The sequence below is a fragment of the Acomys minous genome (assembly GCF_964271855.1).
Source record: "Acomys minous genome assembly, chromosome: 6".
NCBI classification, from domain to species: domain Eukaryota; kingdom Metazoa; phylum Chordata; class Mammalia; order Rodentia; family Muridae; genus Acomys; species Acomys minous.
Window position 1 is genome coordinate 68,349,876 of NC_140487.1, and position 14,845 is coordinate 68,364,720.

The window sequence follows — 14,845 nt, forward strand, 5'->3', positions numbered from 1 at the left end:
GACTGGCCAGAAGGCACAGAGATTCAAGACACTCTTTTAAAAAGTTTTTTCAAGACAGGGTCTCTCTGTATAGTCTTGGATGTCCTGGACTTGCTTTGTAGACCAGGCTGGCCTTGAACTCACAGTGATCCTCCTGCCTCTGCCTCTCTGAGTCCTAGGATTAAAGGCGTGCGCCACTACACACAGCAAGATTCAAGACTCTTTAAAGTAGCAGATGCTGTGGGGACCATGGGGAAGAGAGACACCTGGCCCCACTTCCCCAGACTCTATTCCCTTGCTACCCCGCAGCCAGGCTTGGGCCTAGGGTTCAGGGTACCTGTGATGCTCTGGCCTGGAGGGGCTTGAGGGCCCTGGGGTACTTTCTCCCCTGCTTTCCATTTTCAGGAGTATGGTTTGTGTTTGTGTCCTCAGCCATTTGAGGGTTCACAAAACCCTCAAACCCCACAAAAAAATTGTGGTCCTGCAAAGTGACTTTGGAAACCGGCATTGTATGTTATAAAGACCCAAAAATGGCTGGAAATTTCATGTAAATAATTGAAAATTTAGATTTTTTCCCCCCAATACACGGTTTCTCTGTGTAGCTTTGGCTGCCCTGGACTCACTCTGTAGACCAGGCTGGCCTCGAACTCACAGAAATCCACCTGCCTCTGCCTCCCTGAGTCCTGGGATTACATGTGCGTGTCACCACGCCTGGCTTAGATTTTTTTCTTTGCTAAGGATGACATTGAATAGAAATGAAACAGCACCTTGACCAATCAAACAAGAGACCATGGAGGAAAGAGGGCCATGCTACACCTGCCTGGTTGGCACTTCCTCTTACCTTTTGAGTAAAGGGTCCCAAGTTTGCATTTTGCTTTGGGCCTCACAAATTGTAGTCAGCTCTGCAAAATGTGGCTAATTAGTCCAAATGGACCAGTGCAGAAATCTGCACTGGGGCGAGGGAAAAAGAGGCAGGGGTTGAGCATAAGTCAGACATGAGCTGTTGGTGGCCACCTTCTGCTTCATGGATTAGTGAATATAAAACTCAAGTTGGCTCCAAGGAAGAAACAAATTAGATGTAAAAAGAGAAGCAGAGATAAAGAACTGAGGTCATTTCCTGGTGCCTCATGGGGTTCTTGTCCCTGCTTGCTATCTACTCCAGGCAGGTTCCCACTGTGGACAAAGCCAGTGCCATTTTGTGACCTGCTATCGGTAACCACAAGGGTCCTAACAAATGCAAGCATGTGAAAGGAAAGAAGAAAGAAAGGGAGGGAGGGAGAGACATGGTGACTACACCACAGTACAGATCTCTGTGTCTGTCTGTCTGTCTGTCTGTCTGTCTGTCTGTCTGTCTGTCTGTCTCTCTCTCTCTCTCTCTCTCTCTCTCTCTCTCTCACACACACACACACACACACACATCTATATCTGTATAGATCTAGGAACTGCAGCTGTGTCTCTGATAGGTAAATGGTGCTGTCTCCCAAGTCATCTCGTATGATTATAAACTGTCTGGATTTGTCAAAAAAAAAAAAAAAAAAAAAAAAAAAAGGAGCAGCTCATCAGGTGTGCCAGCCAGTGTTTTCATCGTAAAGTCAGCACCTTCATTTAATCTTCTTCTGCATGGCCCTTTCAATGCCCCTGAGCTGTGACTCAAGTGCACCTATGAGCATCACCTTGGTCCACTGTTCTGAATCTATGGGCTCACTCTCTGGAGATCTGATGGCCTGTGGTGGGGTTTTCTAGAACCTTCCTAGTACCTCAAGTGCCCACAAGACTGGAAGAATAAGCACAGAAGGTAAAGAGAAACACACTCTTCCTTTATGTTAAGTCCAGGCCAGGCAATAAAATTCCAGGCTCTGTTTCCCAGAGCAATGGCCTCATCCTGATTTCTCCCAGGGACCTCGGGGACACAAAGGGCCTGAGCTGAGCCTGCCAGCAGAGGGCAGCAAGTGTATGGTAGATGGAGGCTCATCGGTTCTTAAAAGGGACCTTAGAAATCCCTGCATCTGACTTCGTGATAGAGAGGAGAGAAAATGAGACCCAGCGAGGAAACCCGTCAGCTCAGAGCTTGCTGAGAGCGTGTTCTGAGCCCTTCTTCACCCAGAACTCTCCTCGTGAGCACCTCGGACAGCTGCTGGGCTTGGTGCCAGAGATCCAGAGTGACAAGAGCTCTGTCCTTTGGGCAACCACACTTGGAACAGATCGTGTCACTGGACGCCACTGGTGCTGTAGAGGAGAGGCTTGGGGCGAACAGAGATTCTCACTCAGCTTGGGAAACCATTCATTCCTTCACCCAGGCTGTAGGTCCTGTGCCAGGCACAAGAGACGCACGGACGCACACCAGCCAGTTGCCTTCCTAGAGTTCCCAGTCTACCAGGGTCTGAGCAAGTACGTGAGGGTGGGATGGGAGAACAGAGAGAGGACACACATCACTGACAGATGCTAGGGGGGAGCTGTGTCCACACTGACCTTAATAAAGAAAGGTGTGTGGATGGTGTTTCCGACTAGCGTGAAACAAATATTAGAGCTCAGTCAGGTGTCTCTGAACCCAATGGGATAGTTGCTGCTTTTAAAGAACTATGGCCCATCTTGCTTTTAGTGCGATGATGACACTGTACACAAACTTTAGAAGTAAGACAGAATACACTGGCCATGTTAGAGAAACACACCAAAATGTTCACAGATGATATGGGAAGGAAGTTTGGGGCATTAAAAAAAAATCATGCAAGGGGAGAAAAAGTGGGTAAATAGTGCATCTAAATTGGCCATGAGATAGCACTTGTTGAAGTGGGTGACGAGTTCATAGATATCCCTTAAATAGCCTTATAGTTATTTATTTTTAAAGATATGTTCATTTGTACATTATGTGTATGGGCTTTTTGCCTGCACACATGTCTATACACTATGTATGTACAGTGCCCACAGAAGGCAGAAGAGGCTATTAGATTCTCTTGAACTGGAGTTGCAGACAGTTGTTAGCCAACATGTGGGTGCTGGGCACAGAACCCAGGTCTCCAGACGAGGAACCGTTGAGCCATCTCTCCATCTCCTAGCCTTCTAATCTGTTTCTAGTAAAGTCTTCCATAATTAAAAAAGTCAAAAATCTAAGTAAAAATTTAAGGAACACAGCGGTGAGTGGGACTGACTGCGCAGAAACTCTGAGGTGGGTGCAAGGAATTAAAATGGCGCTGCCAGGCTTAACAAGTGGGGCTCAGGTTCCACCCTGAGTTGGACCCTGGATGGATGGCAGTGCGCTGGGCACAGGAGGGAGAAGGAGTCTCATCGGGGTAACCATATCCCCCAAGAGAAGATGCCAAAGAGCACCAAGTAGCTGCTGGGTGAGAGGGTGTGGCACATGGCAGGTCTCCTGGATGTGGTTTTCCTTGGGCACCTGGAAACTCACCAGCATGAAATGGTGTGTGGCGATGCCAATGCTGATGGGATTTATTTGACCAAAGGGAAGGGTGGGAATCTGGGTGAAGAAAGCATCTGTCCCTGGAAGTGCTGGGCTGGTGGCACTGTCAGAGAAGTGCTTGCCATGCGAGTGATGGCCTGTGCCTACAATCCGGGGGTTCTCAGCCTTCCTAATGCTGCGACCCGTGACTACAGTTCCTCATGTGGTGATCCCCAGCCATAAGATCAGGTTCATTGCTACTTCATAACTGTGATTTTGCTACGGTTATTCATTGTAATGCAATTATCTGATATGCAGGTGGTCTTGGGTGACCCCTGTGAAAGGGTCATTCATTCAACCCCAAAGAGGCCACAACCCACAGGTTGAGAACCCTGCTGGAATCCCTTCCTTTCTGTGAGGAAGGACACAGAGGGTCCTTGGTCTTGATGGCCAGCCAGTCTAACCAAATTAGCAAGCTCTAGGTTCAGTGGGAGAGCCTATTTCAAAGAGATAAAGCCTCTCTCTCTCTCTCTCTCTCTCTCTCTCTCTCTCTCTCTCTCTCTCTCTCTCTCTCTCACACACACATACACACACACACACACACACACACACACACACACACACACACACACACACACACACAGACCAAAAGGATCCCTGGAAGAAAAAGCAGGAGGCTCACTCTGTATATTTAATATAGAAATAGCATCTGTTGGGCTGGGGAGCTGGCACAGTGGGTGAAAGGCTTGCTGTACAAGCTTAAGGACCTGAGTTCTGATCCCTAGCACTAGGGCTAGAGACGGAGGATCCCAGGGCTCACTGACAAGCCAGTCTAGCTGACAAGGCATGCTCTAGATCTGATGACAAGCCCTGTCCAAAAAAAAAAAAAAAAAAAAAAAGAAGGGTGACAGCAGCCTGGTGAATAATATTCCACTTAACCCTCAAAGTTTTCCTGGCCCTGCAGGCCAAGCAAACCCCACCCCACTACCCCCCTACCCCCTATTCTCCTACCCCCTGCCCCCCACTTCCTACAGACATCTTTGTGAACATTAAGCAACTATTAGAAACTGGCACAACAGTCTGGGACTTTCCATTTCCATATATGCAAACATGACTTAGCATACCCTTATATATGCATCACACACACACACACACACACACACACAGACACACACACACACACACACGCTCGCTAGGCTGTTGTGCCGGTTTCTAATAGTTGCTTAGTTCACGAGGATGTCTGTAGGAAGTGGGGGTCAGGGGGTAGCAGAATAAGGGAGTAGCGGGGTGGAGGTCTGCTTGGCCTGCAGGGCCAGGATAACTCTGAGGGCCGAGTGGAATATTCTTTTACTGCCAGCCAGGCAACATGTCAGTCATCTCAGTTTCCAAAAGATTATCATTAATGAAGTCATTCTGGGCTCTGCAGCCTCCACACTTAGAAGTAAGGGGCCTCAAACCTTTGAAAGCTAGACATATACACTTACTCACCCATGAGGTAACCCGATCTGCCCCTCTCCCTGGCTGTCCCTTGCGGGAGCCACCATTTCCACATGTGCAGGGCCCAGGTAATGAGTGGATCACACAACAGCCACAGCCTTGGTCCTGGTGCAGGGCACCATCAGTCTGTGACCTTGATTGCCGCACCCCAGTTCACAGGAAGGGCAAGTGGATGATGGCGATGGCAGTTTCTGGAAATTTTAATAAACTGGTTGGTGTTTCTGTTGGATACACCCACTGGCTGGACTGCTTTCAATAAGAGACCTCTGTCCTCTGTAAGGAGTGTTAGTAAGAAAGGGATGCCCAAAGCTGGTCAAAGCCATTTGAGCTGGGATTTGCTTTATAAAATGAATTTCTGCGCTCTTAGAAATGAGGAAAAAAAAAAAAAGAAAAAAGAAAAAGAAATGAGAAAATTAAATATCAGGAAAATGGAAATTTAAAAAGTGAGTGGGTCCTGCCCCGTGTTTACATTCTCACATGAGAGGTCTTTGATTTTCAGGGAGATTTTCACTTATGTCTGATCTGCACTGGGCAATAAATTCTGGTTTTAGTTCTTTGATTTTTTTGGCCTCTTAGTCTTTTTTTTTTTTTAACCCATTTATTTATTTTATGTGTATGTTTTGCCTGCATATGTGTATGTGTGCCATGTGTGTACTTGATGCCCTATAATATAGAAAAAGGTGTCAGGTGCCCTGGAACAGGCATTATGGATGGTTGTGAGGCGCCGTGTGGGTGCTGGGAATTGAATCAGGGTCTCTACAAGAGGTAGTCTGCAAGCCTGAGCCATTCCCCCAGCTCCCTGTGTTAAACTGATTAAACAGTGTTTTTATTTATTTATTTATTGTTTTCTTTTTTGAGATGGGGTCTTTTGCTTTGTAGCCCTAGGTGGCCATGAACTTGTGATCCTCCTGCCTGCTGGGATTACAGGTGTGTGGCACCACACCCAGGTTATTGACACATCTTTGAAGTAGGAAATCCTATTTCCCTTTCCTAGTAGCCCTATGTTTCTACACTTAGATTTTGTGCGTGTTTATCGTGAAAGCTAGACATCTACATAGACCTACACATATCTACACACTAGGTGTGTGCACAGATGTGACTAGGAGGTAAATGGAAATAAGGACATAAAAATAGCATTGAGTTACAAAGATTTTTCTCCTGGAGATTCAGAAACCTAATATAAAAATTAGCATTATCATTTCTGGTCAAAGGAAATAAAGGTGGCTGGCTCCAGGTTGTCCAGGAGCGCAGCAGCAGCAGCAGCAGCAGCAGCAGCAGTGTGTATTGATTAGCGCTACTTCTGGTTGTACAAACAGGGTCTAGTGATGTCTCCTTTCTCTCTAGAAGCAGGGAACTAAAAATCTTTCAAGTGTGGGGACGGTTTGGGGAAATACAGACACAACAGACACAGGAAGAGAAAGGTTCTATGCACCTGGATTCTCCAGAGAGCAGAGACTACAACTTAAAACTGATCCGTAGAAAATGTAGTGACCTTAAGCCTTGCCCTTTGACCACAAAGCCTTCCTTGAGGTATATGGCCTGGGTTCTCCCTGCCTGTCCTGGGGTCTCCCTGCTTGGCCTGGGTTCTCCTTGCCTGGCCTGGGTTCTTCCTGCCTGGCCTGGGGTCTCCCTGTCTGGCCTGGGGTTTCCCTGCCTGGCCTGGGGTCTCCCTGCCTGGCCTGGGATCTCTCTGCCTGGCCTGGGATCTCCCTGCCTGGCCTGGGGTCTCCCTGCCTGGCCTGGGATCTCTCTGCCTGGCCTGGGGTCTCCCTGCCTGGCCTGGGGTCTCCCTGGATTCTTCACAAGCCAGGTCTTACCTTCTCCCAGCACAGCAGGATCATCTCTGAGATTCCACAGGAGTTCAATGGTTCCTGTGAGCTGTTACAGATTTTGAGTGAGAAGCCATGAGGGCCTTGATATGGTTGTGTGTGTGTGTGTGTGTGTGTGTGTGTGTGTGTGTGTGTGTGCGTGCGCACGTGTGAGCAATCTTTTCTCAAGTTTCCTGGCTTATGTAGCAATGCTCGGAAAGTGCTGCATGCTAGTTTTTAGAGAACTTGGCAGCCTTCGAGGCAGAAATACACTCATAGCTTAGAGGAAGCCACGAAGAGCGTGTACATGGCGTCTATTTATATCCACATTAAAAGAAAAGAGCCAGAATTCATCTCACACAAACAAAGGGATTATTTCAGGTGTGCCTGGGCTGGTAGGCTCAGGCCATTAAGGGATTAGTTGAGAGGACAAATGAAAGAAGACACACACACACACACACACACACACACACACACCCATCCACCCATCCACATACCACACACGCATGCACACACACACATGAACCAGTGCACACACGCCCACATACACACTCACCACCACCATCATCAGTCTCTCCTCCTAAGGCCCCAGGCTGAATGTCATCAGCTGTGCCAACCCTCAAAGGGCCCTGCCTTTAGAGGATAAAAATCATGGGATTTCATTGTGCAGCTCTGCTCTGCTCACCAGGGGCCCCACATCTTTATGCCATTCAGCCTTCAGGGCTGCTCTGAGAAAAGTAGGGGTACCCCCTCCATCCTATGGTGGACCTCTTGAGACCCTTCCCTGCAGTCCCAGAGGTTAAGTGTCCCGTTCCTGGTCACATGGCTAGTAAAAGGTAGACTTGGGACAATCCAGGCCTTCAGATGCCACCCAGCTCACCGCGCCCCGCCCTTCCCCCCCCCCTTCTCTCCTTCCCTGTCTGCATTCTTCCCTCTTGGACCGTTTATGGGGGAAAATGTCCTCTAGAAAACACAGCTCACACAGACACATAGAGCTTAATGGATTTAAAAAAAAAAAAAACTGGTATAAGATTATCCAGAGCAAGACACAGAACATTCCAGAACTCTGTAGTGCTCTATGCCCCACTCCTGCCATAATCCTTTTAGAAGTCCCTGACAAGTAACATAGAGTTGGCTTTGCCTTTTCCCGTCCAGCTTTTGTGAGTGGAACATTCAGGAAGCAGGCTCCTCATTTGCCCCCTTCTGATCAGTGTTGTCTGTGACCTGTCCATGTGGGGTGTGGCCGGAGTTGTAGTGCCTCCTCTGCCTCTCGCTGTCTCTCTTCCGTTTGTGTTTGTTCAGGATGGAACCCAGGGCATTGCACATACTAATCAGGGATGCTACACAACGCACATTCTCACGTGCGATGCTATCTCCATGGATACATAACCATGGGTCCATCCTCTCCGTTGCGGGTGGGCATTTGAGTGGCTCCCAGCGTGGAGGCTGTCATGAACAAAGCTGATGTGACTGTTCTTGCCTATGGTTTTGGGTGCACTTGGACACAAGTTTCTGGGGTACATGTCTAGGAATGGAATTCGGGGTCCTAAGTGATGCGCAGGCGTAGCTGCAGTAGATGTTTCAGCTTTACAGATTGTGATGCCTGAAATTTTTGGAATGAATCCATCAAAAAAGCAGCAGGTTGACATCTTAGTTTTCTGTATTTACTCCAACTACAGGTCTTTCCTCTGTCTATTATGATATTGTAGAGTCTAGTAATACTAACTCTCCCAGGGAAGGGTTGAGGGAAGAAACTTGGGGTACTATTTTGGGAGTTGAATTGCTTATTTGAATAGTGGGGTGTGGGGGGGGTAGGAATGGGAACAAATAAGACATATCTAATTGCATAATTTTAAAAATTGTCCCAATTATCAAATGCAATACAAGTACTCATAAGCAAAAAAAAAAAAAGCATTCCGGCATCAAGCAAATTTACGGTTTTTTGTTTTTTGTTTTTTTTTTAATTAGCTGCTGTTCTATAATATTTAGCATTCTGTCCTCTCCATTAGCACAAATCATTCTCCGTTGATTGTATCTGATGCTTAGAGAAATAAGCCCTTTTGTAAATGATAGTTAAATCACCCAGCCTGCTCTCTGTGTGTACAGAAAGAGTGGACTGCATTTAATTCGCAGGGGAAAAATGTATTTATTCACTCATCCCACAGACAGGCATTGCTTAGCAGCCTGTGGGAGGTGGGGACGGCAGAGGAGAGGAGATAAGATGTGATCCCAGAGCATATGGAATTCATTGTGTGGCGGGGAAGCCATTCGTTTGTTCATTCAGGGATTTATTGTTCTGGTGGGGCCACCGAGGGCTTTTGAAGAGTGGAGGTAACACAGTGAGAATGGTATTTTTGTGATCTAACAATGACAGGAAGAATAGACGGAGCAGGAGGGCTTGGGAAACAAGGCAGGGGGTTCTGCGGCAGTGATCAACTCCACGCACAGCCCGAGGAGGTAAGCTGCCTCCCTCCATTTTGGTGCTCCCTGCTGGTGCTAGGGTGGGGTGGGGTCACCCCAAGGCGTTCACATTCAATTGGTGTTGTTTTCCAAGCTCCCTACGGGATTATCCTATGTAGTGGATATCAGGATCACCGTTATAAAGGAAGATTAGACCGGAGGGGAGGTTTGGGATATAAAGTGGGAGGAAGGGGATTAAAGCCAGTCCCAGGCTTCCCTGCGGGGGACGGAGAGAAAGGTGGAAACAGGCTCCATGGGGCAGAGGAGGAGCTTGGTACCTGAAGATCTGTGTGGGAGCCCTCCCCACCCCCACCCCTACCCCCATCCCTGCCAGAGAGATAGCAGCTTGTGCCTAGAAGTGGGGAGATGATGTGAAACTCAGTCACACGGAAGAGGTTGTGCCCTTGGGGATTAAGAGAAAAGAAAGCACAGAGGGACTGAACTTCGCTTCTGCTCAGTGAAGGTGGCTGGGTCAGTGGAAAGTGAGGGAGCCTGAACAACAGCTCCGATTGCTGTAATCTGGCTCTAAAAAACATCTCCCAAGTGTTAAAGGTTCACACAGGAACGCACCAGCCCTGTGCTTTCTGGAAGCGGTGGGGGCCTAGGGGAGGTCATCTGGTTGTTGGAGGAGTTGACCTTGGAGGGGATAGGGGACCCCAGCCCATTCCTCTGCTGTTAGCATCTCTCGTGGGCTGAAGGCTTCACTCTACCTCATCCTGCCTGCTCTGGGCAACAGAGGCCTACAACCAAGACTGTATCCTTCAAAACAGTGAGCCCGAACAGACCTTTTTCTCTGTACTGGTTGGTCGTCTTGAGTATTTGCTATAGTGACATGAAGCTGACTGACACATGGATCACACCCCATCAAGGACTGGGTGGGGCAGGGGGGAGGGGCATTCAGGATTATGGAAGGCTAGTGCATTGTCAGCGAGGGGAGGAGGGAAGCCAGAACAGACACCAGTGGGGCTAATCCCATGCTACAGGTCACACATGTGGCAGGTAAACGCTGTGTGGCCCCGTGGGCTTCTGTAAAGGTCACACTTTAGGATATCAGTAGATGCCCTTCATCGGTGGATGACATGGGTGACTCCAAAGTGCTTCCACCTCTGAGTTGGTCTGACGCACCAGGGCCATACCTCATCAGCTCCAAGACAGCTTCGCGACCCTAGAACACTTTAGTCACTCTGTCAGACCAAGTAAATCCCATGGGAAGGCAGAGTGGTCCCTGCTTTAACCCCCATCCCCCTCCCCCACTTCCTGTGTGCTCTTTGTTGATAATCTACCCTGAGCAGCAGAGTTCGGGTCACTCACTGTTTGGAGAAACGGCAAACAAAGATAAGAGCTCTAAGCACTGGAATTTATTTTTTATCCACTTGGCCTAAAAGCCACTTGGCCTGTTAAATTTAGACAGCCAGTTCCAGACCTCTCCCGCCCTCCCGCTTCCTGTCCCCTGTCTGCCACCATGCCTAGAGCGTGGTCTCTGCTGGTTGTGGACTATGTCATGTATTCACAGAGTTTGGGCCAGAGTCAGCCTGGCTGGATGTTTATCACAACGTATCACTGGAGGGGCCTGGGAGAAAAGAGCCGTTTCCTCTGGTCTCCAGCTCAGTTCACCAGCGTAGCAGCAGCCGCAGCCAAAGCTGCCCAAATATTTACCCAAACAGCCTCCCAGGCAGGGCTCCTGGGCTTCTGTGTCACACTGTTGTAGGTGGGCCCTGCCCCACAGGATGTCACAGCATCCTCAGCAGACCAGCTTAGGTTTGTTTACAAGGTCACCTTCCACCTGCCCAGAATCTATCATTGAACAGCTTTTTTTTCTTTTTCTTTTTCTTTTCCTATGTGGTGTAAATCCCTTTGCAATCAACTCTAAGATTCAGAGAAATCCTTTCTGTTGATCTGAAGTTCTGTTGTTTTTGAATATGACTTTAAAATAAATGAGCCATTGTCTGGGCTCAGAGTTTTCTAGAAAAAGATCTCTACTGTGATGAGATTTATTGTAATAAAATCCCCCCACACCCATACACACACACACACACACACACACACACACACACACACACACACACACATTTATCTTCAAATCCATGTTGTTTGCTCAGTCTGTTTTCAAAGCTCCAAGTCAAAGCTGGGGGAAAAAATCCCCTCCTCCATTAAAATAAATCCTCTTTTGTCCAAGAGTGATATCTAGAGGCTCAAATAGCGTTTGGCATCAGATTTTAAGGATTGTTGAGAATTGAGGAGCTTTTTATTTATTTACTTTGATTTTATGTGTATGAGTGTCTGCTTGCTTGTGTAGCTATGCACCACTTGCATGCAGTGCCTGGGATGGCCAGAAGGGGGCACTAGATACCCTGGGACTAGAGTACAAGCCCCCATAGATGTGCTGGGAACTAAAACCGTTCCCAACAGGGACAGTGTGTGCGCTTAACTGCTGCATCGTCTTTCCAGCCCCTAGAGGTAGCTTTGTGCACCAGCTCAGGAGAAAAGAGAGATAGACACCAGTGTTCTGGCTGGCACTGGGCATCTGTCATGGGACACTTCAAAGAAAAAAACCAAAAACAAAAACAAGAGGCGATCCCCAGGTTCCAGAAATGTAACCCAGTCACGAGGAACCACAGGCCAGAGAGATGAAACAGCTCAAAGTGCTTAGCAAATGAGGGGCAGAGGGAGCTTCAGCCCGCAGGCCAGTAGGCCCTGGCTCAGCAGCATGCTTTCTGCCAATAGTGCTAGAGAGGGAAGCGTTTGACAGCAAAAACCAGGGTAAGAAAATCCAGAGATACACCCCTGGATGTGTTTCCTGAGTTCTGATTTCTTTCCCTCTTTGCCTTCCTTTCTTCACAGGTGCCACAGCCAGCGCTCCAGTCTGAGACAGTGCAGCCGTGCACCCATGACCACAGAATGTACAACAGGGATGAAGTGTGGTCTGTTCCAGATCAGTGGAGTAGTGTGACTTCACACTCCTTAACGCCCCGCATCACACTGCTGCTCACAAGCAGGCAGTGTAGACAAGTGCTCCCTCCTTCCTCCCTCTCTCTGGGGGAGCCCTGAGAAAAGCCATGGGAGTATACAGAAAAGGTGTCAGTGCAGAAGCAATGCGTCCTAGCGCCTGGAGCTGCCACCCAGAGCTGTGAGAATCTGCTGTCTGTTGTTCCAGGCCCTGGTCTCTGGTGGTTTTTTGCTACAGCAACCTGAATTAAGACCAAGACCAACAATTGCTTTTTGTTTAAACTGTGGGCATATGTGGAATACTGCACGGGACTTTCTTATGCAGTTGTGGGTGTCTTATTCTTGCTTGACAGTCTGGCAGCTTGAGGTGGTCCTGACCCCCCCCCCCAATCACACACACACACTCACACTCACACACACACACACATACACACACCGAGCGCTTAGATTTTTGGACTTTAATGACTGGCCATCAGAATTGTAAAGGACGGAGCTGAGTTGCGAATTTAGCAGGCCCCACGAGAAAGTGGGGAAGTTACTGGCCTCACTGAAACTGTTTATCTGGAAAATGGGACAAGGTCTCTTGAAGGGTCAGGGCTAGGCTGCCCTCATACGTGCTGGTTTTCTATTTATTTATTTAGTTTTTGTTTTCCCAAGAAAGGGTTTCTCTGTGTAGCCTTGGCTGTCCTGGACTCTTTGTAGACCAGGCTGGCCTCAAACTCACAGAGATCCACCTGCCTCTGCCTCCCGAGTGCTGGGATTAAAGGCATGCGCCACCAGCGGGGCCCATGCTGGTTGCTCTTAAGAGGCTTACAGTTCTGCTTTGGGCACAGGATGAGTACGTGACCATCACAGGCTGTGTACAGGCTCTGTGAGTCCATACAAGCAAGCCCTGTATGTTGTACCAAGGACGAGATGCCACATCAGACATCAGGCGGGGCTGCCTCGGGGAGGTGCTGGGCAAAGGTCCTCTCTGGTGGCAGGGGGTGGAAGGTGTTACTAGGCAAATCCTCCAAGATGAGGCGAGGTTACAGCTTAGTGTGCCAGCCGGCCCCAGGTGGTGGCTGTGGGGAGAGAGTTTCCCTGGCCTGGCATCCCAGTGTTACCCAGCTCATGGCCAAAGTCTGGTCCTGGCCTCCTTGCTGTCTCTAACTCTGTCTTCCTCAGGACACCAGAGTGACCTCCCCTCCTTCCGAGGCACTTTATGAATTGCAGGGTCTGTGTAAGCCTAGTGACTCCCCGTCCCACAGACAAGGAAGGCGCCTGCTGGTTTGAGTGAGTGCTATTTCCCATAGGTCCATTGTGTCTGAGTACTTGGTTCCCTGTCAGTCCTGGATTTGGGGGATGTTACGGGGTTTTAGAAGGCACAGCCTTGCTAGGAGAAGTGCGTCCCTGGGCTGGGCTTTGAGAGTCATAGGCTTGCTCCGCTGCTTCCTTTGTGCGATTGAGTTGCCATCTCATAGCTTCTTGCGACCGTGCCCTCTCTGCGGTTATGGGCAAAATAAGCTAGGACTGGTGTCTGGTTATCACAGCAACCGGAAAGTAACGGATACGGTCTCCCAGTGGCTGCTTATGTCACACAGGAGGAACTAGAGGCTTGAGTGGCAACGGGAGAGCTGGGGCTGAGCCTAGGCCTGCTTCCATGATCCCATGATGCTTGGGTCCTCTCGTGACACTGTGGCTTGTCCCCTTCCCACCTGGTGCTCTTTTAGGTCTTTCTCTGCACCTGGTGCCTCTCGGGAGAAGGACTTCTTGCCAAGAGTCACCCCCGCAATGGCAAAGAGCAGAAGGGCACCCGGAGAGGAGGCTGGCCTGCACTTCCCTGCTAGGCCACGCCCCTTCTCCTGCCGGAAGTGACTCAGAATGACGCTAATGGGCATGAAGGGGCTTTTTAATGAAATGAGTGTGGGGGACTTAATCAGAGTCTTATTTTCCATAAACCACAGTTTGGTGATTGCTCAAAGTAGCTGCTCCATGAATTCAGACTCCCTACATCTGGCTGAGCCCCAGCGAAGGGTGCTGCCAGCAGCTCTTTAGATAGACCCCTATGGGCCTCTCCAGAGAGACGGTGGCACGGGACCCTCTCCTCCCTGTGGCATGCTGCGGGAGAATATGCAGCCATAGCGGTCTCTGAGGGAGAGGCAGGCCCTTCGTGCGCCCTCCTGCGGCTTCTTCCCGTGCGCCGCCCATGTAGCACCGCAGGAGGAGCAGAGACCCCGTCTCTGAATCTTTCATGGGGTGAGAAGGGTCTCCCTCATATCCTCTTTTCTCAGTGCCCCCAGAAAAGTTCCCTCATTTTCTGGGCCCAAGCACCCAAGGATTCACACAAAGACTGCCTCATCTGTTCTCATTAGAATTCCCCGGTAGCATGGGCCTTCCACCAGTCCCAGCTCTGGGTCCCGCCCTGGGTACCTCTTTTGGATTTCTTATCTCTGAGATTAGGCTGTTCTGATGTGGGAAAAACCCCAAGGGGGTGCTATGGCCCCGTGAGAACGAGTCACCCCCTCAGTCACACATGAAAAAAGAGTCTCAGTTTATATGCTTACTTTAGCGATAGATTCTTTCAGAAGCACCCCCTCCCCTCCTTTTTTTTTTTTTTAAGTAAGAATTTTTGTCTGCCCCGCAGGAATCCACTTAGCTACCCATGGCACCCCGTTCAGGTCTGTGTTCTGCCTCCCCCTGTGGCTGAGTGCTGCCTGGACCTGCTCCGCACCAGCACTGTGTAGGGCATGGGTAGAGATGGCCAATGCACAGGGACATT

The 14,845-nt window shown here is 49.2% G+C and overlaps 2 protein-coding genes across 6 annotated transcripts in view; one reads left to right on the plus strand and one right to left on the minus strand.

Annotated features, from left to right (window-relative positions):
• The window catches only part of PARP12 (poly(ADP-ribose) polymerase family member 12), a 56,604-nt gene extending 43,947 nt beyond the window's left edge, over positions 1-12,657 (plus strand). Inside the window, exon 12 of the mRNA XM_084785963.1 lies at positions 11,980-12,657. Within this exon, the coding sequence (XP_084642089.1) occupies positions 11,980-12,005 (26 nt within the window). The 3' untranslated portion in view covers positions 12,006-12,657. The remainder of the gene's footprint in view (positions 1-11,979) is intronic.
• The window catches only part of TBXAS1 (thromboxane A synthase 1), a 183,556-nt gene that overhangs the window by 10,260 nt on the left and 158,451 nt on the right, over positions 1-14,845 (minus strand). The gene's annotated exons all lie outside the window — the stretch shown is intronic.